At 38.8% G+C, this 26,721-nt stretch overlaps 3 protein-coding genes across 5 annotated transcripts in view; 2 read left to right on the forward strand and 1 right to left on the reverse strand.

The window, feature by feature from the left end:
• Positions 1-21,763, reverse strand: part of Naa15-16 (N-alpha-acetyltransferase 15/16) — a 34,747-nt gene extending 12,984 nt beyond the window's left edge. Inside the window, exons 1-8 of the mRNA XM_066736679.1 lie at positions 21,596-21,763; positions 20,971-21,318; positions 20,761-20,895; positions 20,452-20,596; positions 19,972-20,226; positions 19,591-19,901; positions 19,226-19,507; positions 18,929-19,142 (exon numbers count right to left, since the gene is read on the reverse strand). Of these exons, the coding sequence (XP_066592776.1) occupies positions 18,929-19,142; positions 19,226-19,507; positions 19,591-19,901; positions 19,972-20,226; positions 20,452-20,596; positions 20,761-20,895; positions 20,971-21,318; positions 21,596-21,652 (1,747 nt within the window). The 5' untranslated portion in view covers positions 21,653-21,763. The remainder of the gene's footprint in view (positions 1-18,928; positions 19,143-19,225; positions 19,508-19,590; positions 19,902-19,971; positions 20,227-20,451; positions 20,597-20,760; positions 20,896-20,970; positions 21,319-21,595) is intronic.
• Positions 6,861-18,769, forward strand: LOC136779210 (uncharacterized). The gene is made up of 2 exons (XM_066736676.1): positions 6,861-7,670; positions 14,913-18,769. The coding sequence occupies exon 2, from the start codon at positions 14,913-14,915 to the stop codon at positions 18,306-18,308; it is 3,396 nt and encodes a 1,131-aa protein (XP_066592773.1). The 5' UTR covers positions 6,861-7,670; the 3' UTR covers positions 18,309-18,769.
• A 510-nt stretch (positions 21,764-22,273) lies between the features above and the next one.
• On the forward strand, positions 22,274-26,146 carry Irbp (Inverted repeat-binding protein). 3 transcript variants are annotated; one of them, XM_066736175.1, is made up of 8 exons: positions 22,274-22,870; positions 22,955-23,126; positions 23,203-23,638; positions 23,700-23,796; positions 23,863-24,094; positions 24,168-24,329; positions 24,400-24,624; positions 24,700-26,146. In XM_066736175.1, the coding sequence occupies exons 1-8, from the start codon at positions 22,709-22,711 to the stop codon at positions 24,864-24,866; spliced, it is 1,653 nt and encodes a 550-aa protein (XP_066592272.1). In that variant the 5' UTR covers positions 22,274-22,708; the 3' UTR covers positions 24,867-26,146. The 3 variants fall into 3 exon arrangements, with proteins under 3 accessions (XP_066592272.1, XP_066592273.1, XP_066592271.1); XM_066736176.1 differs by having other exon boundaries at positions 22,275-22,870; positions 23,712-23,796; positions 24,397-24,624; XM_066736174.1 differs by having other exon boundaries at positions 22,276-22,870; positions 24,397-24,624.
• Positions 26,147-26,721: the final 575 nt, after the last annotated feature.

Genomic DNA, 26,721 nt, shown 5'->3' on the forward strand with positions numbered 1-26,721 from the left:
AGTTTGTTTGGTTTGAATGAGCAAGCTGTTTGCGGTTGGCGTGTGGGGGTAGAGGAGAGAAAAGGGGAGAATAGGCTGGAGCATGGATCGAAGCGGGCAAGATATCATCGATCGAGATATATCGCAGCGGGTCTCGCCCACGTAGCGCTCTGAGATACACACGCGTGGTGAAGGGTGTGCGAATGTTGGGCGCGGGGCAAACACGGCAATGCTAGGCAATAGCTAGGCGTGGTCGGCCACAGGAGAAATAAGAAAGGGACCATTTACCACCACCGACCCAATTGCTGCTCGTGTATTCGTGTTCGCCCGGCTTCTGGCTACCACAGACAGACGACACGACCACTTGGACTCGGAAAGGCCTTACACCAGTTTTACACTCACGCTTATACTCGGCGTCGATCCACGTCAGCCCCGGGGACCCAACGCCAGCGGAATGTTAACTTCCCATGCTGAGAGTTCATGCCGTTCGTGCCGAACTCTACATATACGTACTCTACACACGCTCCAACACCGAAAGAAACCTCAGCCAAAGTTTACAACGTCCCGAGCAACACAGCCCCGCCCAAACGCTCTCTTAAAAATACTCATACAATTTCATCTTCGATTCGAACCTCTCAACAATCATTGCCTACTCGATTCCCAATACTCCTATAAACCTACTGCTTTCTCTCTTTCGTTTCATTTGCGAAATGCTTTTTAGAATTCCTAATGCTCCACAGAGTTTTTCGTCGCCTGTGAGCTCGAGCAAGCGTTTCCTTCTTTAGATTGATCGAGTAGAGATTGATTGGATCGGTGAATGTAAAAATCGGACAAGTAGAATTTACGCCAGAAGTGTAATGCGCAGTTTGGCAGTATTAATAATCGCTCGCATACAATCTTTGCTCTCCGCTGAGAAATTTACAGAATCTACGGAGTATCTCTCTTTGCATAAATACTCGCAATTTTTCGTTTACGATATGTTTCTAATTTTGTATGGGATAAAATTTTGTGTCAACGTTATATGACGAAATGTGTCGAGAAGTTGCCGAGCTAATTATTACAGGGAGCTCGGTTCATTTCGGTTGCTCAATCTTAATCCCTGATTCTCAATGTGTACAGTGTAATGGACGGTGCGTAACTTTTACAACTTAACGGATTTTTCATTGCTTTGTACAAAGGCGGAAAGAAGTATCTTGAAAGTTGCTCTTTTTGTTGGTATAATAAGCTAAAGATAAGTACTGTATATAGATTAAACACGCGAAGTGTTCTTAGCGAAGAAAGTAAAGTGTCCTTTATTGACATATAGCGGCACTTTCGCCTCGCGAGCGATCGTTTCTTCATCATCCTTGCCGTGCACGCGTAAGGTCATTGTAACGCGAAAAATACGCTAGAGCTCACGGTACTTGAATTCTTAATGAGAAGCGGACCCCGCGTTTAACTCGAATTTCTAATTCCACGAGCGAAAGGGAAATTCAGACAAAGGAAAGCTCTTCCGTCGCCTCGGTCGAGATGAGAATGCCCAAGTGACATTATCATGAAACTCGTGAAAATCCTCTTATTGGAAAATTCAGCCAGTTTCACTCGGTACCTCGCTTTGATCCAAGGCAAATATATCAGCGGTGAAACATTCGCTATTATCGAAACTGAATATTTTAACGATAAACAAAGATCTCTTTGAAATAATCCACTCTTGAGATTGAATATCAAAGGATAAACTAAGAATTGGATTATTTTCTCTAAAAATAATAAATGAAATCCATGTTTTTCAGTAAAATATTATGCAATGGTTCCACCACTGATACGTTTACCTTAATTTACATTTCGTTTTCTTACGGACTAAATCAAGTCGTCTAGTTTAAGTTTTTACAGAATTTGGCGTTTAATAAAGCCACGCCAGAGTTGCGTCAGTGAAAATAAATAATTCAGAATATATCTGCTAGAGAGCCCATTATGACTACCGTTGTATATATAAATGACATTTAGCATTAGATAATTGATCTCATTGAGCCTACGAACGGGTTTTTCCTTGAATAAAAAAAAACTTAAGCTCTCTCATTGACAAGTATTTTTGCGCGATTAGAATCGAAACGGATATAATTACAAAGCGTTTTTCGAGAGATAAAACGATTATACCGAGCGTCGAACATCAACGCGAGTCCGTTCTAATTACGGAAAACCGCGCGAGCTATAACTTCTCTTGCTGCTTGGGATAAACGCTCGGACCATTATCGAGAATAAATGATTATTATACCATTGTTCCGACATCGTAGAATTCCCTATTGTCCGTATTGATTCAGAACTCGTAATCGCGTAATCATTTTTAATGACTGAAAAATTCGAAACTACCAAATACTAGATCCTGCCTTTCCCACACCGACCGTACCGCTATATCCTACTTTTAATAACAATATAAAGGAACTCGTTATTGTACGTTGAAGAAAAAGGGGATTAGAGTGAGCTTATTAGCAAGATTGATGCGTCTAATTTTCTCTGTCATCCCTTTCAAGTTCATCGTACAATAGCAAGTAAGCGCGATGAGTTTCTCGCAACAGGCGCGCACGTTTATCCTTGCTGAGGTTTCTTCATGGTGTTAGCGGAAGTGAGCGAAAGTGAGAAATTCGGTTTTCCTTTGGCAAACAATGTCAGGTCGGGGCAGTCGAGGTGACACCAGAACCCAGTTAATTATAATTATTTCAGAACGTCGAGGAGCACTCTTCATTGTGAATTTCTCCACAGGCTGAATGTTTGAAGAAAGCTTTTTCTTTTGGAGTAGAGATAAGCAGGATTGTCATGGGCACGAGGCAACCATCCAACATCATCGCCTCGATCTGGAAATGAAGCGACGCGACCCAGTTCACAGGAGCCACTCATTAGCTACACTCGCTAGAGACTCTAGCAGCTGATTTCTTCCACTTTTCAGCTGCAAAATCACCAGGACAATGGCTCGTGCGATAAAACGTGGATCCGTGGAAACAACGAGGACCAACAACAATCCTGCAAACAATGCACAAGTGTAAGAGAAAAATATGAAATTTTCCGAGTGTTTTTAACCTTTGCCTTACGACTCAATCTGGAACGATATGGCCATTATCAATAAGATATAGAATATTAAACTTTACCAATCACAGCTTCTTAATGGCCAAATAAAAGTGACTCAATTTCGTGAGATTTTACGAGCATGGCACGAGCGGTCTCGAGAGTTCAGTTCTGCTCACTCGAGTTTACTTATTAACTGCAATTGGGTGTCTGGAAAATAGAGCGAAAAAATTAATGATAATGAAGTAAAAGGCTGTAATTAAAGAGCCGTGATCTTGGATCCAGAATCAATTTGACCTGTTTCTCACAATACTTTGATCAGGAGAATCACTGTGATTTTTGTTCGTTTATGAAGCCGGAAAACAGAGGGAGGATGTGCGTAGTTGGCGCGAACGACTTATTATTTATTTCTCCGCAAAATCTTTGCTTGAATGGAGAGAACGCCTTTCGAATGCACCCCTTACAAAGCGAGCAATGAGCAGTTATAACGATTGTTCAATGGAGGAAACACAACGACAGATGCACACCTTGTATATCCTGTGAACATTGCATGGGAGATTAAATATTTTAACTCAATTTCCAGCTTTCTATATCACTCGTTTCCCCAACGTATTTGTCAGCAGAGAGACAAATAAGAAATCTTGTGTGTTTAATTTCACAAACAAGAATAATAAAATAATTTTTGTAATTGGTGGATCGAATATTACAGTAAAATTTCCAGCTTTCTATATCACTGGTTTCCCTACTGTATTTATCAGCACAGAGGCATATAAAAATTAGTTTTAATTTCACGAACACGAAATAATGAAATAATCTTTGTCATTGGTCGATTGCTTTGATTATCATTAATCAGGATTAACGAGAAACGATCCATCGGGCCATATTAGGTAATTCCCGTGGTGGAGTATTGCGTGGAAGATTATGTTAAAAATAAGAGATTATTAGGTGGCAAGCCAAGAAGTACAAAAAGAGAAACGAGGATAAAATAGGAGGGGAAACGTTAGTCTCTTAATAAAGGATCTAATATTATTCAGAACCGCCTACAAATTGAAGGTTGGTATTGCTTATATTGGCGCGACGATTCGGGATATAAAAAAGAAGAGACGAAGAGGGGGAGATCAGAAGCAGTAACGCAGTGTAAATACCGAAGGTACGGAAAATAAGAGAAAGATAAAGAGACTTAAAAAATGTAGGGGGAGAGGGTGGGGGGAGCAGACAGGGGGAAATAAGAAAGACTGCGCTCGGACTAAAAATCCATAACGGGAAGGACACGACGGCGACCTTGATCGTGCGAGGAATCTCCTTCGATGAGTCAAGCCTGTGGTTCGAAATAAACCAAGTTGCAGAAAAGTGATACAGCTTGCGTTCGGCACGACTGGCGCCTTCTTGGCGAAAAGTTGGTGGAAAAGAGGCGTAAATATTGTCACTGATGCTGCTACTTCTGACAGATGCGTACAACCTTGGCCGTTGACTCAGTCCACTTGCGGGAAAACCGTGGATGAATGAACGTACAGAATCAAGTAGAGTGCGTCACGAGACATAATCACGAAGCGTCTTAGTTAGTCGATGTCGTCATGACCTCAGAATACGCTGGGCCAGTGAGGATTCACTCTAATACAATCTCCACCTCAACATCCAGACATCCCAGCAGAATCACTGTTAATTACGTTCTCATCCATAATTAGAATACCCTGAAAACAGACAGATCCATCAGGTTTGATCGATACAAAATTCTAATGATACAAACATAATTCAATCTTTGGCACAAGTTATACCTTTGATTTGGTTTCCTCGAAAATCCATTCTAGTTATTTGAGGAATTTGCAAATTATTACGTCACGATGATTCGTGCTAAAACGACCTCCAAGGTGCCTCGTAATACAGAGTAGTTTTGAATCGGTAGATTTTCTAGCATCACTCGTCGTTCAAGAGCTCCTGCTCAATTATTCCGCTCCTCGAGACAATCAAGCAGTTTTGAACACAGCGCGTTTCAATCTCAACGATGTCCCCTTTTTGACAGTTACAAAACATCCGGTTGAACAATGAATCGCAGTGGGCAAAAAGATAAGAATCGTTTGAGATTCGAGTGGTAAAGTGGACCATGCTTTCGTACACGTTCGCATTTATGTTTACGATTTTGCTTGCTAAGGCTATTTGCATACGTGACGAGTAAAAAAAAAATGATGATTTTCTTTCCAGAGGGATTCGTATGACAGTTTGAAAGGAGTGCAACCAGTTTCGACGGATCTTTGGCATTCGGGCTCGAGACTATTCTTTTTGTAATCCCTCCCTCCTTTCTCTTAAATTCTTACGATCCTGTGCCGTACACACAGTCAATTATACAAGGAACAGCCAGCAGGTCAGCGACACGATCGCAAGATTTGATTAAAATAATGAGCATTAAAATTGACATACTTGCTGCATTACTCAGTGGCGAAGGACTGCTGGCTGGCGAAACCAATAATCTTTCTACTCCTGACCTCAGCATTAGTTTAATAACCGCGCAATATTGACTGGTGCTTACAATGGACACTTTAATCGTTTTCGTATTGTAGACTCTCGCTTGTTACCATTTCTAATCTTTGCATTGTGAAATAATCCCTGAAATTATTACTGTCCGTGCCTATTTCTTTTCTACCAGCACTGCCTACTCTCCGCGCTCCGATCGAACAATTAAATTCGGTGCTCTCCATTTATACCATGTAATTTTCGTACGAGATTATTATGCAAATGACGCAACGCCTTCGAAGAAGCGATATTTCCTCGAACAGAGATTCTTGGGAATATCGCCAAAATTGGTGTAAGAAGAAAATAGAATTTGTTCGACGAGGGAGGAGTCGAAGGAAAATAAATATAGCAGCACGGTGGCTGTACAATGGTAAGTAGCGATCCAAAGCAGTGTGCGGAGGATTTTTATTCCGCGAAGTTAAGAAAAAATGAGTGGAAGTTGTATAAAACAGGATTGAAAGATATACCAAGTATGAATATTTATAGCACGACTGTTGAAAAAATAAGAAGATATTTCGGTGCAGCGGCGCATGCAGTGGGAAAAACATCTCGTTGCTCGCGCTACAGTATTCTGATCAAAAATGCAGCTGCTTTCACTTAAAAATTTCTAATAGCGCTCTCCCGAGACTTAAATAACCAGAAGTATTTGTTTCCTCTCTCGAGAGATTGTAATAGGAAAAAATTTATGTATCCCTTGGAGATTAATTAAGAGTGCGTTTTGAAATTTCCTTAATTAATTTTTAACCGTGCGTCTATACTCTGATAAGTTTACCAGTTTCTCACCGATCTTGATTTGCCGACAGAGAGTAAGTCGGGTAATGTCGCAATTTGTTCGTAACGATTTAACTTAATTCTCTCCGAGTCGGTGAGGCTCTCCGCGTGTTTGCGCAGTTTGCAGTTAAAACTAAGTAAGTAACTAAGTGAGTAAGCAAGCGAGCACTCGGTCCACTTAAGCGGGACTAGTACAAACAATTAACGACACTTTTTATCTTAGGTGCTAATTAGTACAAGCAAGAAAAATCTCGTTGATTCGCGGTGGACTGTGACAAGCAAATGATCCATTTAAGATGTTAGGGAGGTTTCATAAAATGATACAAAATAAGACAAAAATAATATAAAACAGTCGTGTAGCAAGTAACAGTTAACGAGTAGTAGAAGATAACAAGATCGAGGATAGATATAGAATCGAAGCGAGAAATGAATAAAGAGCAAGAAGGCGAGCCGGAAACGAGTGAAAGAGCAAACACGCGGGGGAGCCTTGGAGTATCGCGGGGGGCAGATGGAAAGGGGGCGTCGTGTAGTAAGGGGGCCGCTGCCGCCGGTTTTGTCTTCCAACAGTTCTCACCGAAGCCTCGTGGAACGCAGTCGACGCTGCGGAGAACTCTTTGCAAAGAGCACGCCTCGCACAGCGGGATAACGCAGAGTACAGGAAAACGGAGTAAAACGAAGACGAGACGCACAACGTCAGACAGGATTCAGACGTGTCGCGCATGGAAAAAAGAAGCGCGGAGAGAAAACGATAAAGAAACTACTTATATATATATATATATATATATCGCGGATGCGCGCGAGGTTTGCTGCATCAGTTTGCGCGTTCCAGAGTGGGACACTGCTGGACGTTCCGCTGTTGCTGGCATAGCGCCAGCTTGATCCGTGGATATAAAGATTCCGGATCACGCACAGCCCAGGGCTATTCGCTCGTTGCAGCGCATCCTCGCATCAAGTGCACCGACGACTCGCCACGTTTCGAATCTCCTCGACCGCTTCTTTCTTCGAAATTCTCTTCTCAATATTCTTCCAAAAATCTTCATCCTCTCGACCAGCTGCATCTACGCATCTGACAATTACTGAGGCGCCACGATCAGCACGCAATCGCGCGCCAGCGCCTCAATCATGCAGCTTATAACGTAGCGAATCCAGGCATTTTTGCCTGTCCTCTTCTTCCTCTTCTTCTACACCTTGTATTGTTCACACGTGCGTCAGACGAATTCTTCTGCGACGATCCAGTGTTGAGAAGTGGTAGGTCAACAGTGTCCAGGAAAACTCGTCGAATATACGACGCAAGACCTTGGTGCGAGGACTCGTGACTATTTTCCTGGCTTTTCCAAGAAGAGGCACGTTTTCAGGAGCCAACTTTTATCGAAATCGTGAGTTCTCTTCCTCATAGTTTCTAAGAGAGTAGTAAACAAGAGCGGTTGTTATTTTCATATAAATTTCGAAACTTGATAAACTGTTGCATGCGTTGTAAATTGTTTGTATTTACCAGACGAGGTTTTCTTGCTACATCCTGGGTTCTCGAGAGTGTTGTTAGGGATTAGAGGAGGGTGATCCGTGGTATTCCATAGTTTTTGCACGTGGTTGCAGGATAGCTCGGGTGAAAAAATGGTTTGAGAAAAGGCCTGCATCCTGCTGCCATTGATCTTTGCGAGATCGAGTGGCGTGGCATTCGTGGGATATATCCGGTCGACGATTAATGTACTCGCGAAAGTTAAGTATCCGGTGGATATCGAGCCGGATCGATGCTGCAGAACCGGCAATTATCTTTCATCTCGTTTTGTCACTATATAATAAATGCTGAGATAGCGCCTGGCGTGCCGACCACCTGTGGGTGATACTTTCACTTTGACATAACTCCACCTTTGAAAAGCACGATAATCTTTTTACTAATAAGTGTTGGCAGACTCGGCCGCCTGCCACATGCAAATGGGAAACGCAAACCAGATTAGAGATATAGTGTATAAATGCTCCTTAGCGCGTTCAACTTAAAAGCGATAAGAGCCCACTCGGTTAGTTATGGCGATATTAAGCGGGAGTAACAACCGTAATATGTTCACTGCAAAATATGCAATGTAGGACCTGCCATGAAAATTGTTTTCAGACGTTTCTTCACCTCCAATTTTCCGATCACGCGACGATCCTGGTTGAATATGGTTCTTTGTACAAATTAAACGTGAAAATTAAGTGCAAGTGTGTAGCAAACGTAATATGTTCATTGCAAAATTGCAATGTGGGACTTGCTATATAAATTATTCAGTCATTTCGTTAGCTCCAAAATACAAAATTTAAAGGGAAGTAACAAAGGTAATATGTTCATTGCAAAATTGCAATGCGGAACTTGCTATACAAATTATTCAGTAATTTCGTTAACTCCAAAATACGAAAATTAAGCGGAAGTAACAAAGGTAATATGTTCATTGCAAAATGTGCAATGTGGGACTTGCTATAAAAATTATTCAGTCATTTCGTTAACTCCAAAATAAAAAAATTCAGTGGAAGTAACAACCATAATATTTTCACTATAAAATATTCAGTGTAGAATCTATCATAAAAATTATTCAGTTGTCTCTTCACTTTCAAAATACAAAAATTAAGCATAAGTAACAACTGTAACATGTTAATTGCTAAATATACAACATAGGGTCTGCCATGAAAATTATTCACACGTTTCCTCCCCTCTAAGTTAGCGATCACGCGACGATTCTGGCTATCCCCAGCTCTCTAGTAGAAATCAAACACACAATTGGAGAAATTTGTAATTTCAAAGAAACGATTTCATCTCGATTGGAGAGAAGAACTCTGTAGAGATTTCACATTATTTGGACGATTCGCGTTGACGTGATAATCCGTGAATTACAAAGCACTCTGAGTGAGTTTTACGATGCTGGATGATTTATGACCTGCGTGAACTCGGGTCTCCACTCGAGTAAACTGTGGTGTATCCATTAATTAAGCAAATCTCATTTTGCTGATTAAATCAATTTCAAACATTAATGAGCAGTGAATAGAACAAATTGGACCAATTCTCTTCCGAACCAATCTAAATGTATAAAGAAATAAATAAAAAATTTACAGGAGTAAAAATAGCTCGAATCAGCAATAGCTGTAAAATTCGAGACAAAAGTCGAATCGACGAATGGAGAAATATGTCAGAAGTTTTTGCATTCTCCACGCTAAAATCATGTGGTACCTATCTATTAAATTTATAATAGGTGTTTAACGCAAAGGTTTGATTACGACGATTCGAGTACCGGAAACACAGTCTCGCTCAGGTGGTCTTATGTAAGGTGTGTGTGTGCTTTGCTTCTGTAGACGAAAATATTGCAGTTGCATAGAGAAAGTACGCAATGTTTGGCAGGATCAATAATGTTCCCATTACCAACTAAATGTAACCCAGAAGTCGTGTAAATCAAGACCACTGACAGAGCACATATAATCCAGTTATCATCGAAGCTTGTCAAAAATCTACAACGAACTGCAGGTCGATAAGCTTTTGGCACGAAAAAGCGACTGGAAAAAAAAATAAGCCTGGTTAATTAAGATATAAAATAATGAGTTTAGTGGTTCAAGTGGGCGCGATTGACGAGGCACGAATTACTGGAGAGATAAGAGAGACCAGGTGAGAGCCTGATCCAGCATGTAATATACAAAAGTAGTGTACCTGCAGCTGTTGGAGTGTTGAGAAACGAATGATGAGTAGGACGTGGAACGATGAAGCCTTGGCCTAGACCTTAACAAAGTCATTCCTCATAGAACTCACTCTAGTCGAGTACCGTTAATGCCTCAACGAAAATTGTCGTGTAATTGTTGCATAAAAATTGCGAGTGCCACACACAAAGGAATTCCTGGAGTGCTTATTTGGCGTTTTACCTCGACGAGGCAGGCTTTAAGAAGGGTCAGTAAATAATAATTGCTGCTGGACTGGAAACCAGGTCATTAACCTTGCCTTGTGCGTGAAGCATTTACGACGAGTCGTAAATACCACGACAGAAACTTAAACCGGTATTCCTATCGAACTGGCAGACTATGCAGTATTTAAGCTTGGATTCAGGACGACCAGCAAGATCAGATTCTTTAACGATGTGTACTGCACATATGCAAATAACGAGCTATCCGTGGCGTGAGAAAATTCGCCTCGTTGTTGGTGCAGCCTTGTGTTCTCTTTCCATACGAGATAAATATGCAAGGCGTCAATGAGCCAGCAAATGAGCGAGGAATGAAACTGGCCTGTGTTGCTGAGAGGTCACGTGGAAATGATTAACAATTTGAGAGTGCCAACAGGGGCGAGATTATGGGTTTACGGTGTGATTAGCTAGACGAGAGCAGGCCTCAGTCTTATTAGCACGAAAACATGGGATAAACTCGAGACGAGCAGATTATGCAAGCGTGAGCTGCCTCGGCACGGCGCAATCCGGTCAATGCCAAGGTGTTCCAGTCAGCTGCTACTCGTCCCTCGGATGAGAGTCTACCATAACACTCGTGACATCCGACATCTCACGTATATACATTCCCATTGCGTTCCTTTTCATATTGGTCGTAGAACAGTATTTCTCTCCCCTTCCATCATCCATTCTTTATACATACAACGTATGTCAATTTTCCACTATTAATAATTGCTCTGGAAACCTTGAGATCTGCGGAATAAAGAAATTGCGTGAATTAGATTATTTAGTTTAGATTGTTGAGTCGATTAACGTTGCTAAGGGCTTGATATAATTGTTGGTGGAATACTTAGATCCATGGCTCGTAAAAATCTGATGAACGATGGTTGGAAGAAAGCGAGCTATTTGGTACAAGTAGAGTTGCATAGACGATCGCGATATTGTCAGAAATTGCTCGTTTCGTTCAATACGTCGGCGAAAGTATTGCTCCCAATAAGGAGCATTATACAATGACGCGATACAAGCGGCGAATTACGGCCAGAAATGGTTTTATACATTCACTTTAGCCTGGCTGCTCGTAAATCGCGCAATGTCACAATTTAGAGCAAGCAGTGGTGCGCCACGCCACACCACGCCATGCCTCTAACAAAATTCTACAAACTTTCCTGCAGACATGGGTGGAAATGAGGCGGTTGAGAATAACGAAAAATAGCGCTAATTGAGTGAGAATAATAGAAGCGATCGAGAGTAACAAAAAGTAACATTAAAGTTTGACAATAATCGAAATCATTGAGAATAACGAAAAATAACGATAACGATCGACATAAACGGAGCGATTGAGAATAACGAAAAATAACGGTGAGTAACGATAAACGAGGTGATTGAAAATAACGCTGAACGATTGATAATAATCGAAGCGATTAAGAATAACGAAAAGTTACACTAACTGACTGACAATGACTCTGGATGCATTTTTGCACAATTAAAACATTCTCGCTACGAGTGATCCACTTTGTCTTATGAGTATAAAAATACAAAGAATACTGTTCACAATTCAGCCATTATCTAGCTCTCTTTCACCGCGTTACATAAAAAGGTAAGTTGGATCGCTGCTCGTATTTTACACAGAAAGCTGTTTTTATCCTGATTGTAGGTACAAAAGAATACACGGATTAGAGTCGCGTACAATAAATTCGATACATGCTGAAGCTGCTCCTCGTGTATTTATCGATGACGAGCGAGGATTTTTAAGGCGATTATTAACGCGTTGTAACAATAAATTAAGCATGGATGAGAAACGCATGCCAAAGTCGTTGGGCGTTAAGGAATTAATGCTGCTCAGTGAGCACAAAGCGAAACAGAAAGGAAAGTAGTTGAAAGCGTAAATTCAATTGGATAACGTAGAATTTGCGGCTCTTACGTTATTGAGCGTAATGTACGAATACAGAAATGTGGTGTTTCGTTGGCGATGCTTGTGAGAATCTTTAGCCTCGTATCGAAGCGTATAGCGAGTATGTACGATGGACACACGGGGTACCCCTACGAATCGGCCAATTTCCTAAAAGATGAATCAACGCTGAAGCACACAGCCTCAGCAGCCTTTCACTCTCTTTCAATCGGTTCAATGCCGTTTTATCGGGTTCGCAACTCGCCGCTTTGACGCTACAAGGCCGGAATCTCCCGAAAGCCTTTGATCAACAATGGATAATAGACAAGGAGATCCTATTGAAATTCTTTTAACTACTCAACTCCGACCACTCGAGCATATACAGACTTATGATTTTGCAACGTTAGGACCTATCCAATTAGCCAAAGATAACATTTTCAATACGTTCTACAATTTACATTGTAACGTTCCTCTCTTATAACCAGAGGGGATCTGATTCGATCTATAATTGTGAAACTCGCTACACATTGCGTTGTATACAATTTTTCTGCATGAACGTTCCTATCGAGTCTAGATAGCCCAAATCTCTCAGATGATTCTCTGGATCAAGATAACAAACTTGAGGGTTAAGACTTTAGTTTCGAAATTAGAATTTTCTGATCTTATTTATTTGTATCTGGTTTATCTATTTCACCCCCCTTTCCCGTCTCTCTTTCTATGGTTGACTTGGACAAGATAACCAGGAGTAATAAAACACGAGAAAAGAACCAGCGAACCGGGGCTCGGTGTAGCTCTATTTAACATTTATGATAGCTAAGAAAGAGAGGAGAAAACTATAAAATCAAATGTCTATGAACTTTTTTCCAACTAATCCATATCGACTGAGAGATAAGGTGAAAACTATGCATTACGTGTCACGTCTAACTTGGAAAAGATTATTAATCTGAAAATGCCGTCCTGCCAATTAGTAGGAGATTTTCATGTAGGTATTGCTACAGGTGATTTTAAATATCGTCTATTTTCTGGACTCGGGTGCTCCGTAGCATTAATGGCCAGTGTATGGCAATTGCATGGAGAGAAAATGTCGTTCTATGTAATTAGGATCGTTAAGTGGACAAATCTGAGCAGGAACCACTTCCTCCTTTCGCCCTCGTTCGAAAATTGTTACAGCAATGTCCTTGGGAGGCTTTGTGTACTTAGAGAGCTAACGTGAAATCCTTAATCTCAACTCGTGTATCTTTTCACAAGATGCAAAATAAAAATCTTTCAATAGTCCTTACAAAGATGATGAGCGATTCGTCTAAAACAGAATAAAAGGAGGCACTTTAAAATTGTGTAATACATACATAGAAGAAACAATTACATCAATGTTACACAATAATATATTCCACTGGTCTTTTCAATATTTTGACGATTATTCGGTACAAGAATCTCGCATGGAGAAATCGAAGAGACGCAAAAGCGTGGAATAGGAGAATGATACATTTATCGGACTCCAGAGTCTCCGGCCAGTCGGAAGTGAAGCATTATTGCATGCGGTGCCTCAATTATAGCAATTGAACGACACACGAGAAATCACAGTTAAACGCTCGTGCCCAGCGATATTGTGGTTGAAGCATTATTCTTGCGAATTCGCGTAACGGTTATAAAATCCAACGTTGGAAACTTTTCCATTGTTTCTAAAAAAAAAAAAGTGAATGAAAGAGAAAAAAGTGTGAAGAAGCTTATCGTAGAGTCGTAAAGTGGGGTGTTGGGGTGGACTAATGAAAAAATTGCAGTTGGTTTGCAAGGTTGAAAGAAGAGTGATAGTAGCGGAAGTGGAGTGTTCTCCAACGTTGCTGGCGTTACTTCCGTGAATGAGGGAGTGGGTGAGGGTATGGGGAAGAGGTATAGCGAGAGAAAGAGAGAGAGAAAGAGAGAGAGGGGGGATGGCTGATGCGAAAAAGTGCAAGTTGAAAGGCGAGAGCTGAAAAGTTTTGCATCGGTTATGGAGCTGAGCAGTGTTGTTGCTGCACCATGGGAGAGATATCGGTTTGGCTTCGTGTTAGCTCGCGTTGCTCGTACTCCAGTGACCCGTGAATGTTTGTCGACCGGTGCGCGGCCGCGAGAGCGAACGTGAGCCCAGGACCGTTCACCAGCAACGTCGGCTGCCTGCCTTATTTCTCCGGCAAGCGAAAGGCGTGGCACCCTTCCGTTTCGCATTCCGCGTCGTTACGATTTGACCGACGAAATTAGCTAATTGGCGAAATTCGCGTGCTCGCTCCGAGACTCCCACCGTGAGCTGCTGTACACACTCGGAGTCTAAAATCGCCAATAATAATCACTGCAATAATTCTCCAGCTCTTGCTCTTACGCCTCGCTCGTAATACCTCCAATATCCTTACATGATCTTACGTTTTTTCTTCCTTTTCACGTCCTTAACGTAACTCAACTCGAGCATTGCTACTCGTGTAATTCGGATAATTGCTTTATGCGTAGAGATTTCACAAGTTTTCTTCTGATTTTCTCTTTCTCTCAGCTGCCCACTTTGCTTTTGCTTCCAGTCCTCCTCTCTTTGTACCATTTCTTTACAAAGCAGCTTTCCATGGGATAGATCTGTGGTATATAAGAGTTCACACACCTAGCGATAATAAATCAATCTGAAAAAAAACTAGCAAATTCCTCTTCTTAATCGCGAATAATGAAAAGTTTCGTTCCATGGGTATCTACGAGAAATCAGAGGTGTGTAATTATTCGTCGAGTATCGATTGATCGTGGAAGAAATTTTTCCGGAAGCGAGAGATTTGGTTGATAGGTACGTGTACGACATGCATGGTATTAAAAGCAGTAATTTTTGATTTCAGATGGTTCGCTGCTGTTCAGAATTGTTATTAGCGGTGGTAACGTTAGTAGCATGCCTATCAATCGCCAGTGGGGTGGACAATGAATCGAATAGGGAAAGGAGGCACGTGGGTGCCGAGGAATCTAGTCATCCTGTCTACCGGACAGAGACAACCCATAAGAAGCATTCTAGCAGCAAGAACAATGATATCACGGTGACGGGACCAGATAGAAAAGTGTCGCACAGATTGATGGGAGGTCACCTCAGAGCCGGCTCCAATTCCAAAGAAGAAAAGGTCACCGAGTCCTTGTGGGACGACGGCATTCTCATGTCCTCGGCTGGGAACGGTAAGGAGAGAAAATCCAGCAAGAACGATGAGGACGACGACAAGAAGACGCTTTCCCAGCAAGTGAAAGAGGGCAAGTACGGACTGATACAGGACGAGATATACTCGAAGGTACCAAAGCGTCCGGGAATCATCAGCTACCTGCCGAATTCGGATGTCCCCAAGGACACCATTGATAATCTAGGAGGCCTCGACGACGAGGATATTTGGCTGGCGGAAAATCACATGCTCGTCCTTCGGGGCGGTAACTTTCCCGAGCACGAAGCAGCCTCTGATCAGAATGCACTCGAGGATAATAAAGAGACTTGGCCTCCGATCGACGACTACAACGCCCCCAGGAGGCAAGTCAAGATTCCAAAGTCACCAAAGGTACCACCGCCCTTTCCAATACAGCTCACGGAGGATGGGCCGGTACAGATTATCGGGCCCAATGGTACAGTCAGCGTCAACAGCACCACCCTCGTCGACTACGACAGCCCTTACTCGAAGGGAGTACTACCAGGCGAGGGACCATTTTTCGCAGTCAATCCAAACGGCTCTTTTGTAACGGCTGGTCCTGACAACGATGCCAAGTCGTCCAACAAGAACGACAAGGTATCCAACAACGTTGCGAGGGTCAAGGGTGGCGAGAAATCGCCAAATCTGCGTCCAGATGAACCAACTCCCCCGTTGTATCACGCCCTGCCACCAGGTGCAGTTTTCGTGCCACCGCCAAGCAACTTGACTGATTACGATGACGATGACCAATCCGTATACTATCCAACGCCGTACAGCTTTTATTATCAACAGGATAATACCACAGCTGTACCACCAGGTCCATTAGTGCCTGGGATCATTCTGCCACCTCCTCCAGATTTCTTCTCAGCTTTGGACGAGAAGAAACCCTCCAGCAGCACCAAGAAGTACGCCAAAAGGCCTGAAACCACACCAAGATCTAGAGTGACTTACTTACCACCTAGAAAATTAACTACCAAAAATCCGAAGAGTACCAGCTCTTCGCAATCCACCACGAGAACTACCATCGTGTATCCAGTGAGTACGAAAAGCGTGAGTAAAATCACGAAGAAGAACGTTACGATGCAGCCGACGAAGATATATGCTAAAACGTCCGTACCGTTTATCGAGGTAACCACAGTAACACCAGAAAAGCCATCGACTCTGGATAATACCGAATACTTTACAATAAAGCCAGTAGTGAACAATCGGGTACCTGAAATAACAACAGAAAATAAAGATCAGTGGTCCAACATAGTAAATGGTAAATCATCGCCAATAGTAGCTTATTACCCCACAACAACCGCTTCCACTCTGGAGAGGCCTGTGCAAATAACTCCAGCTACCATTGTAAAAAATATTATAACGACCAACGCACCTGGACGTGTCAGTCAAGCTTCGTATTACTTTTACGAGGAAGCTAGCGACGATAATACAGCCACTACGGAAAGCCCAATTTATTATCGCACTACTACAGAGTCGCCTTTCTATAAGGCAGAAGCTGAACCGGTTCGCGAAGAGGTGAGACCCAAGCCATATTACAAGATCGAATCGATACCTTCTCGTGAAACTCAAGAAGCACCCATCAAGGATTACAGTGTGAAATTGATAGATACGTTAGTGAAGGATCGACAGGTTTACCAATTCGGTGATACCGGCGTTACTTCGACCTCGAACAAATTTGAGTCGAGTCCACCGAGGTCGCAGAGCCAACGTATGCTGTCCGACGAGGCACCGATTTATTATCGACAAATATCCAACGATCCTTCTTCTCTCCCAGTTCGTTCTTACACAACCGAACAACCTAGGAGTTTCTATCAAGACACCTCGAGTACTCGAGATAAGGGTTACGGTTATGAAGAGGGCAAAAAGCCCAAACCCATTTATCAGTACAGTTTCGAGGCTGCTGATTATTCCAAGAGAGGCAACAAGCAGCACGTAGTTTCTTACTACAAAAATCGGCCGCGTTACGAACAACCGCGCCAGACTGCAGTTTACAATGAGTACCAAGACATAGAATCGGGTGGGCGTCAGTACGAATATACAGATTCGAAGTACGAGAGACAGCAGCCACTGGTCGAGCAAAGACCTCGACCGGAAGCTGTTCTTTACAATACGCAGAGACCAAGTGCTTACGCAACTACGACTCTTCGACCCGTTGGCGAAGCTACGCAAAATCCGCAGCACGCTTACTTCACGCAACAGGAGGAGAGGCTGCTGGACGACGTTACCAAAGAGTACTTTACGATCTTTGGCAAAAAGTTAAAATCGCTGCCAAGTACCACTCCTATTTACGGGAAGTCCAGCAGTGTTACAGAGAGGCCGAATTACGACCTCAATGCTTATATTCCAAATGATTACAATTCGGCTAGGCCAATCTTGCTGAAGTCTCCAAAGGTGAAAGTTCATTACGGTGATCAGCCGTTGCGTCCGTATTCATTGAAGGACGACACTTTGGTGAATTTTAAGAATCCATTGCCACCGATAAATCCTGACAGTGAGTTCATTCCGATAGTGGATCCTAAGCAGAGGCAGAGACCGTCGGCCCTGCAGAGCTATCGTGCTCCTTTGCAGATTCAGCAGGAGAGTCAGCTTGGAAGTTATGGGCTGGAGCAGAATCGTGGAACTCAGCAGCAGACTCCTATTCGTGACTACAATGTGCCAGGAATTGTGCAAGATTCTAGCAGGGCATATGGTAGCAGTGGTAGTGCAGGCTTTGTTCAATTGGCCGATAGTCGAGACCAAAGGCAGCAGCAGTCACAGCAGCAGCAGCCTTATCGTCCTATTCGGCCGGTATCATTGGAAGGAGATATTGCGGTGAATTATCGTGACCCAAGGCCACCTATAAATCCAGATGCAGAGTTTATCGGTCCGTTAGGTGGCATAGGCGATCAAGGAAGACCAGACAATAAACCTAATGCGTATTTCGCCTACAGTTTGCCAGGGGACGGTGGTCATTTTTATTTCCTTACTCCACAGGTCACTCAAAGAAGAGATCAGTCTGGTGGCTATCTTTATGCCAAGCCACCACGTGGCTCCAGATTCTCCAGACGAAAACGAGGACCTGCTAATATTTAAATGTCCCACACTCTTGTAAATAGGCAATTGCGTAAATGCCATATCGGGAGACATTTGAGTGTGCAAGAACTTTTACTTTACTCAGCGTCTCGTACACACAGAGTGCAATTTGTTGTGCACATACACAACGCCTACTCTTAGAGTATTTATTATATTTGTAAATAAAATTCCTTAAGTTAATTATTGTTACGATATTACGTTAACGATTAATTTATACAATTTAATCCAATTATTCGTCTTAGTACGTGGCGAATAATAAGAACAAATGTTGACATGTGTGAAGTCGTATAAATGCTGCAATATTGCCGTATACTTGCGCATTGTCTGTGATTAATGATTGAAGTGTAAATATACGTAATTGCGGTGAATATTTTGTCAGCAGAATGGCTCTAAGCAATGCTATTTCATGAATCTATATCGAGCTTGTTGACGGTTTAAATAAAACCTGTTTATTTCAAAGATATCATTGTCTATTGATTTCCTTTGTCTTTTATAAAGACTCCATGTGTCTGTGTGTACAGCTTTCAAGAAATTCAGAATTAAAAACATATTTAGTGATAGAAAAATTGTACACATTTGACCGAATTCGGTTAAATAAAGAAAAAAAGGTAAAGACTCACCGATGTCGATTTCTTGCGTTTGCGTTGGATCTGGTAGCGGGTAATCGTGCAATCTTAAATATACTTCCATAGCACATTTCGCTGCCTTAAAGTAAAACGGATGGGCTCGAAGGACATCCTCTAACCTGAGTAGACCAACGTAAGAGCGTAGGGTCATCTTTCTCATACAGTACGTATGAAAATCAAATTGATCTTCTATTATTTCAGAGAAGTGCTACAAGTTATGTAAGAAAAGCAGAGTTACGAATACGCAATAAAACTGCTTAAAATATGATTAACAATTCTCTTTTTACTTACCCTGTCAACTTCATGACATTTTTTCAATGCCTCCCCATATTTTCCAAGACGCTGATATGCATTGGCTGCTTCCGTTTGAATCCACATGCATTGCATTTCATTAAGATTTTCCATAGCTAATACACCTTCTCTTGTGAATTTACCACAAGTTTCTTCAGCTTCTTTAATTAGATTTGCACGAAGCATATACTTGGCACATTTTGAATTAATGTAACGATCGGCCGTATCCAGTCCTTGCGCTTCATCCAACCACTTATATGCTTCCTGTACGTTTCCAGCATGCTGTTTTGAAGTAAGAAAAATTTAATTTTACTGATATTTTATACAATTTTTATTTTCAAAAATAAAAGAAACAGAAAATTTACCTTATAAATACGACCTTTGGTAACAAAAAGCTCTATTAACGTAGGAGTATGAGCAATGGCAGCATCAATTTCATCTAAAGCTTTTTCAGTTTCTCCAAGAAAATCATAATGTTGTGCTAAATAATAGTACGTCCAAAGAAGTGCCGAAGCTGGTTCACGTGAATTGTCTTTCTCTGCATCACTGAAATGTCCATGCGTTTCTAATGCCTCCTGATATTGAAGAACTAACGACTGAATTACATCTACTTTTTTTTGGTCAGTATATAATGAACGAAGATTTACAAATAATGGTGGTACACCTTTATGAAGACCTATAACCATTAATCATAGTAATTAAGTTTTCTTTTGACTAAAGAATTTTATCTGATTTAAACAACATACCTTTCCTTAAATATCGATCAACCAATGTTTTAAAGTGCTCTCCAGTCGCATAATTTAATTGTAAACGCCGAGGAGCAAGAGCTCTTGGAAATAATTTTTCATATCTTTCAAGCATAACCAATGTTTCTTCTGGGGTTAGCCTTTCAGCTTCTGCTAACCTAGTGTAGTATGATGTATTTTCAGGATTTATATTTAACAATTCTTTGTACACGTGCACTGCTTCTGCATATTGCTTCAATTCTAATCTCAGCTTACCTGTAAATTTTGTTAATTCATATTACCATACAAAACACAGATTATGTTTAGGCTTATACCTACTAACTGGGTAAAAAGTTTACTTATTATAATGATTTATTTTTAAAACCAATCAGTTTCTGACTATACTTCATTCAAATTAGTCAAAAGATATTTAACTTAATCGAAAACAGAATTACCCCAGTTAATGAGCTATAAATTCAAATCCAAATTTATGATATTTACCATACGTCTCTTTTACAGTAACCTTGTCACATATTTGATCGCTGTACTTGTCAAGATGTTTCAGAGCCTGCTCACTTTCACCAGATTCTTGGATAACCATATTTTGGTACAGCAACAATTCACTATGTTCATAATCATAAGAAATCTGCACAATTTATACACATCTCTTTATTACAATATATTTATCGGTAAATTTATATTTTAATGTAAAAGAATATTTAAAGGCTACATTTAACAATATGTACTAATTCACATATTCATGCAGATAGTAATTATTCTTCATTTTCAAATGTTATATTTTATATTTACCATTGGTGATTTTCGAAAGGTATCTAGAATTTTAAGTGCCATCTCATAATCCCTTAATAAATGATAAGATATAGCAAATCCAATCCATGAAGCACGTTGAGTAGGACGTAACATAAACAATTGGTATCTTGTGTCCTGTAAGAAAAATAATATGAAAAATAAATATAGTTATAAATTCTACCATATAATTCTATTCTGAGAAATATTTACCTTATATCCATCTAAATCTCGCATTTGAATTTGAAGCAGTGATAAGTCCCTAAGAATTTGAAGATTATCTTTATCCCATTTAAGGGCATTTCTATAACATTTAATTGCTTCATCATATTTTTTGTCTGATCGCTGCAATAATCCATAAACGTGCCAGCATACATGGGATTGCAAATCATTCCTGAGGCCTCGTCGTACGTGATCATAAGCTTCTTCTTTGCGTCCCAAGCAATTTAAAGTTAAACCTTTCATTGCCAATGTTTCACCATGTTCGCTGAATTTTGGGTTGGACAAAATTTGCTTTGCAAATTTCAACCCATTCTTGTATTGTTTATGTTCATAACATCTCTGCAAAAAGTAAGAAAAACTATTAGACCAGAGAAATATTGGTTAAAGGTTTTCCTTGCCTTTACATTATTACTGGGAAGCAAAAAAGTATTATAAAATGGAAAAGCAAGTGGAGTTTTTGACGCTAGTAAGTGGGAAGCCTTGATAGGTCATAGTCGCCAGTGACTTTTTTACGGATTTTCAAAGAGTGCTTCATCATTAGGGAAGGATGAAGACTTCTATTAGCCGGAGAGAGGGGTCCGTCCAAAACAGAATTTTTTAATCGGCTATTACTCACCAGAATTCGCTTAAACAAGGCATTTTCTTTGGGTGGTAAGGGATTGCTGGAGGGCATTTTTGTATAAATACAAAAATAGAGGGCCTTTTCCACCCGGTAAACTTAATTTTCACCACAAAACCTCGTGGCCACAAACGAAGAAGTCGATCTTTGATCACGTGATCATCTGGCACAATGCTGTTCCGCCGGATATGCTAGTGCCACGGACCCGCAAATTTCAGTTTGTATTTTTATCATTATGATCAAAATTAAATCTTTTATTTTAATATTCTATTTATATTTATAAATTCTATTTTCTTATTATTTTCCTTATTATCATTTTATTCAGAAGCAAGTTTTACTCATCCGTCGTCATTAATTTATAAAAAATTTAAGCCTATTTTTTCTTATAAAAGATATATCGACTTGCGATTATTTATTTCAAATATATATATGTGACAGGTGACTCGCTATAGCCGCTAGCTATAGTCGCTATCAAGTTTCAACTTCAACAATGTTATTCAATTATTAATTATATTTACTTTATAATATATATATATTTGTCTATGTAATTATTATTTTTATAAGTATAAATTTGAGCAGTTGAACGAAGTTTCTTAACTATGTATATAAACTCTAATGTCGGGAGAAATATATGTAAATTAGTAGTCACTTTTTGGACAGTTTTTTTTAATTATACTTCTGAAGCCATGCAAATCATTCAATGATAAGCTGCAGTTGTGATCTGCAAAAAATGCGAGAGTTTTAGCAATTTGCAATTGTAAAGTATAAATAAAAATCTAATCGAATTACTTCAGTCAGACTAGCAATTTGTACCATTGGAAATAAAAAGAGACTACTAAGTATGTAAACTTGTTAACGATAAACAAAACAATACTTCTTTTGGCGGTCAAGTATAGGCGCGTTCCACTTAGGACCCAAAATGCTCATAAATGTAATAGGGCATGTGACACGTACATACATATCATACAATATTACGAGCGTTGCAGGTCTTTATAGTGGAACGCATCCTCTATACTCCTTATACTTATACCCCCTATATACAACTGAGACAAACACCATTGAATTCAATTAAACTTAACCTCTTTCTGCAATCTGTAAACTGTAACAGCAATGTCAAGTTTGGAGGAAGAATTACAAGAAGATGAAACTGAATGTTTATTGGAAGAAAGATATGGTGGCAAGGATGGAATAATTTTTATTATTGATTCAACACCATCAATGTTTAAAAGTATTCCTGGGAAAAAGGAAACCTATTTTCAACAAAGCATACATGTATTTACAGAATGCTTTAGATTATAAAAAATATACTTTTCCTAGAAGTAACAAAGTTCTAAATAATTTTTCTTTTTTCTTTAGATGTACAGTGAAATTCTTATGCCAAAACTTGCGTGGAATAGGCAGGATTGTATGGGTTTAATTTTGCTGGGATTGGAAGATTCAAGTGATAATTTATCCTCTAAGCATGTTAAGACCATTCAAGAGCTTAAATTAATTACATTAGACATGTTAAAGGAATCACTCCATATTTGTAAATATGATAATTTACTTTCTTAAAAGAATTATTTATAAGTATAAATTGTCAATTAATCCTGTATGTTCTACAGATGAAAATGACTGGCACAATTATAAACAAATGAGTTCGAATTCCACTTATCCTTTATTGGAATCAATAATAACCGCTAGAAATTGCTTTTATAAATTAGCTATAAAATTAACAAATAAAAGAATATTGTTTTTTACAAATAATGATGATCCAATAATTGAGGAAGATACAAAGTTTAAAATAAGAAAAATAGTTTCTCAGTTTAATGAAAATAAAATTCAACTTTCAATTATTGGTTTAACTGATAAGTGGAATCATGGTATTTTCTATAAAGATTTAGAAATTTTATCAAACAAAATTAAAGAAGAGGATTATAAGCCAACTGTTCTTGCTGATTTAATTGAGCAAGTAAAATTTCCCAGTAGAACATTATCAAATTTGCCTTTCAAATTGGGTAATGATGTTGAAGTTGACATTTCTATTTACAAATTAACCAGGTAAGTTAATATTTATTTCCAAATGAGTTGATTGTTACTAATAAAAATTTTCTTTGATTAGTAAATCTTATAGGTTAAAGAAAACCATTATGAGTAAGGATTCAAACATTCCACTTCAAACTAACACGTTTTGTCAGGAAAAAACAACTGAGGATAATGTTAGATTTTTTCTTAAATTATCATTCTAATAAGGTTGTATTTTAAAATGTTTTATACATATTCAGGAGAGAAGCCAGAGTGAAAATATGCAAGATGTGTTACTGAATAGTGATATAAGATTTGCTCAAGTATTAGGTGAAAGAACTATTTCATTTACAAAGGAAGAAAAAACCAAATTACATGGACAAGGAGAGCGCACACTGGAGATGATAGGTACTAAACAAATATCCTATGATCCTATGTATTGCGTGGCACCACCAAAATTTGTAACTTGTTGTTCAAGTTCTTTGAGAAAAGGTAATTTATAAATTTAAAATTTTGACTGTATATATGTGGTTACAGAAAATTAATAAATGCTATTTATATTTAGATAATAAACTATTGTTTGGAGCTCTACTATCTAGGTGCGAGCATAATTCCAAAATGATTATTTGTTCATTACGAATTACAAAGATTTCTGAACCTAAATTGTGTAGCCTGATACCAAATGAAGAGAGAGGAGGATTTTATTTATATGAAATTCCATTTCAAGGTAGTTATATTATGTTGCATAAGTTAGATATATAATAAAATATTAAATATTTATGTTTCTATTTTAGAAGATGTTGTTGAGTTTCCTGAGACTTTAAACATTTATACTTATAATGATAAGAAAATGCCACCAATTAATGAAGATGCACTGAACATTGCTGAAAAATTAATTAAAAAGATTAAAATTAACTACAAACCGAGTAGTTTTCCAAATCCAAAATTAAATGCAGAAATGCATTATTTACAAATGCTAGCATTAAATGCTGAAACAACAAGTCAACCTATAGATGATACATGTAAGATATTCATAATAATTTATTGTAACTTATAAAAAATTCTGATGTTATTTATTTCAAAATTATTATGCCTAGTGCCAATGACAGAAATGATGTCGGAACGGATCGGTACACTTCTACCAACATTTTTTTCTTATTTTCCACGTTTGTGTAATTATAATGATAAAGGCAAACAGAAAAGAAGTAGAAATGAAGAAGGAACGGAAAAGGTGCATGCTAAGATAAAAAGAAAACAGAAGTAAGCCTAATTTAATCAGGATTAAAAAATGAGATATAAATCATAATTATAGTTTTTAATTTCATAGGAATTAAGAAATGTAATTTTTTAATTTTTATATTGAAATTTAGTGTTATACATCATTTTTATCCGTTTTGCGATTTGCATAAATATAATTAAACGATGAAAAATGTATATATTTCGAACAAATTTTTTAATAATCAGGCATCTTTAAAATTATACTTAATTCTACAGTAGTATCTCAACGTAATTTAATTGAACATTGATTACACCTTTATTATTTAAAAAGGAAGCTTTGTGTAGTTTGACGATAAAATCGTCATTCTTGGGCATATTTTTCCAGGTTAAATAAACATTCAACCGATTTGTTGCTTTTTTTTATCTAATCGTGTGTATTTCTAATAGGAGCTGCAAATTTTTTTGGAACAAAAATGGTGTAAAAATAAAAGTTATGTAAACCCAAACGTTATACTGTTCGCATAAGCATCCTGAATCGGCGTGACTTATGCACTTATGGCTTCGTTTAGAAACAAAAAACTCATGTTTGCTTTTTACCATTGTAATTCTAATATAAGTTCCTATAGAATAAATTTATTTTTATACATGAATAGTGAAATTAAACATAAATATGAGTTTTGAAGAAAAGTGTGTAATTTTCATTCTTTTTGTTTTACTTTTATAATGCTATATTAAATATTAATTTATAAATATTTTCGAACTAGTAGCTTCATTTGCAGAGAATTTTATGATTTGTAAAACAAACAAAAAAACGCAAATCGATTGGGAACTTTTTGAGTCATGTGTTGCGCCAATTTGCAAAAAGTTCCTTTAAAAACAAAGCGTTTAAAGTTTGTATGGAGAGTACTGCGTTTCGCTGGAAGCACTATTACATTACACACACAGTTACAAGAATCTCTTTAACTCTGTAGAACTGCTGCATACTAACACAACAGCAGTGAGGTGAAATGTGTAATGCTATAAAAATTTAAACGATTATTTCCAAGCCCTTTTGAAATTACAATTTATAAATGTAACTATAATACGTTCATCAGAGCAAAACTCAAAAACTGTAAATACATTTTTCTGGAACTTAAAAATTTCGCGCGCCGAGCAAGATAACTTAAAAATTATTCTACTGATTTCGCTAAAAATGTTGAAGTAATATTCCTTTACTAATTAGGATTCGCACAACCATCGAAAATATTTATTAAAGCTATGAGAGAAATAGGAGAATGTAAGAACTATTGTGCCTTTTTATCGAGAATCAATAAATATTACATGCATTTGCCCCTAAAAAATTGTATGTTGCAATATTACTTACCTAAAGCGTCATAATTAATTAAGTCCATTTTTCTCAAAATTATGTTACTCCAAAATGGTGCAGTGCATATAATATAGAGCATATGCAGCTGTGTAATAAGAAATAATTAGGAATCCAGTTAATTATTTCACAATACAAAAAATGAAGAAAAAAGCACATCTAATGAAAATTTAAGTAAGAATAGTGCTTTTTCCAATTGCGTATAGAATAATATTAAAAATTTACATGTAGAGCGAGAGTAAAACTGGCAGGAAAGATTTCATTGTACTCGTCTTTGTAAATATTCAATGCAGTGGAAGTTCGAACGTGTGAATTGATCGAGACGCCCAACCCCCGTTCTCCAGTGTGTGTGATTTTTACATTTCCGTGGAATCCTCTAATAACATATTCCTTTGAACTTTTTGTCACGTCAGCTAGAAAAGTTGACGCTATTATTTTAATTACCAGTGCTGCGACTCTTTTAGGATACAGGGAATTTTTAATAAGGAGAGGCGTAACTTTTCTTTGGCACAGCTTTATATCTACGCCAGTCTGTGAT

Source organism: Prorops nasuta, unplaced genomic scaffold (genome assembly GCF_024137725.1).
Source record: "Prorops nasuta isolate Cenicafe-Biocafe unplaced genomic scaffold, Cenicafe_Pnas_1.2 PNAS00015, whole genome shotgun sequence".
Lineage (NCBI taxonomy): Eukaryota > Metazoa > Arthropoda > Insecta > Hymenoptera > Bethylidae > Prorops > Prorops nasuta.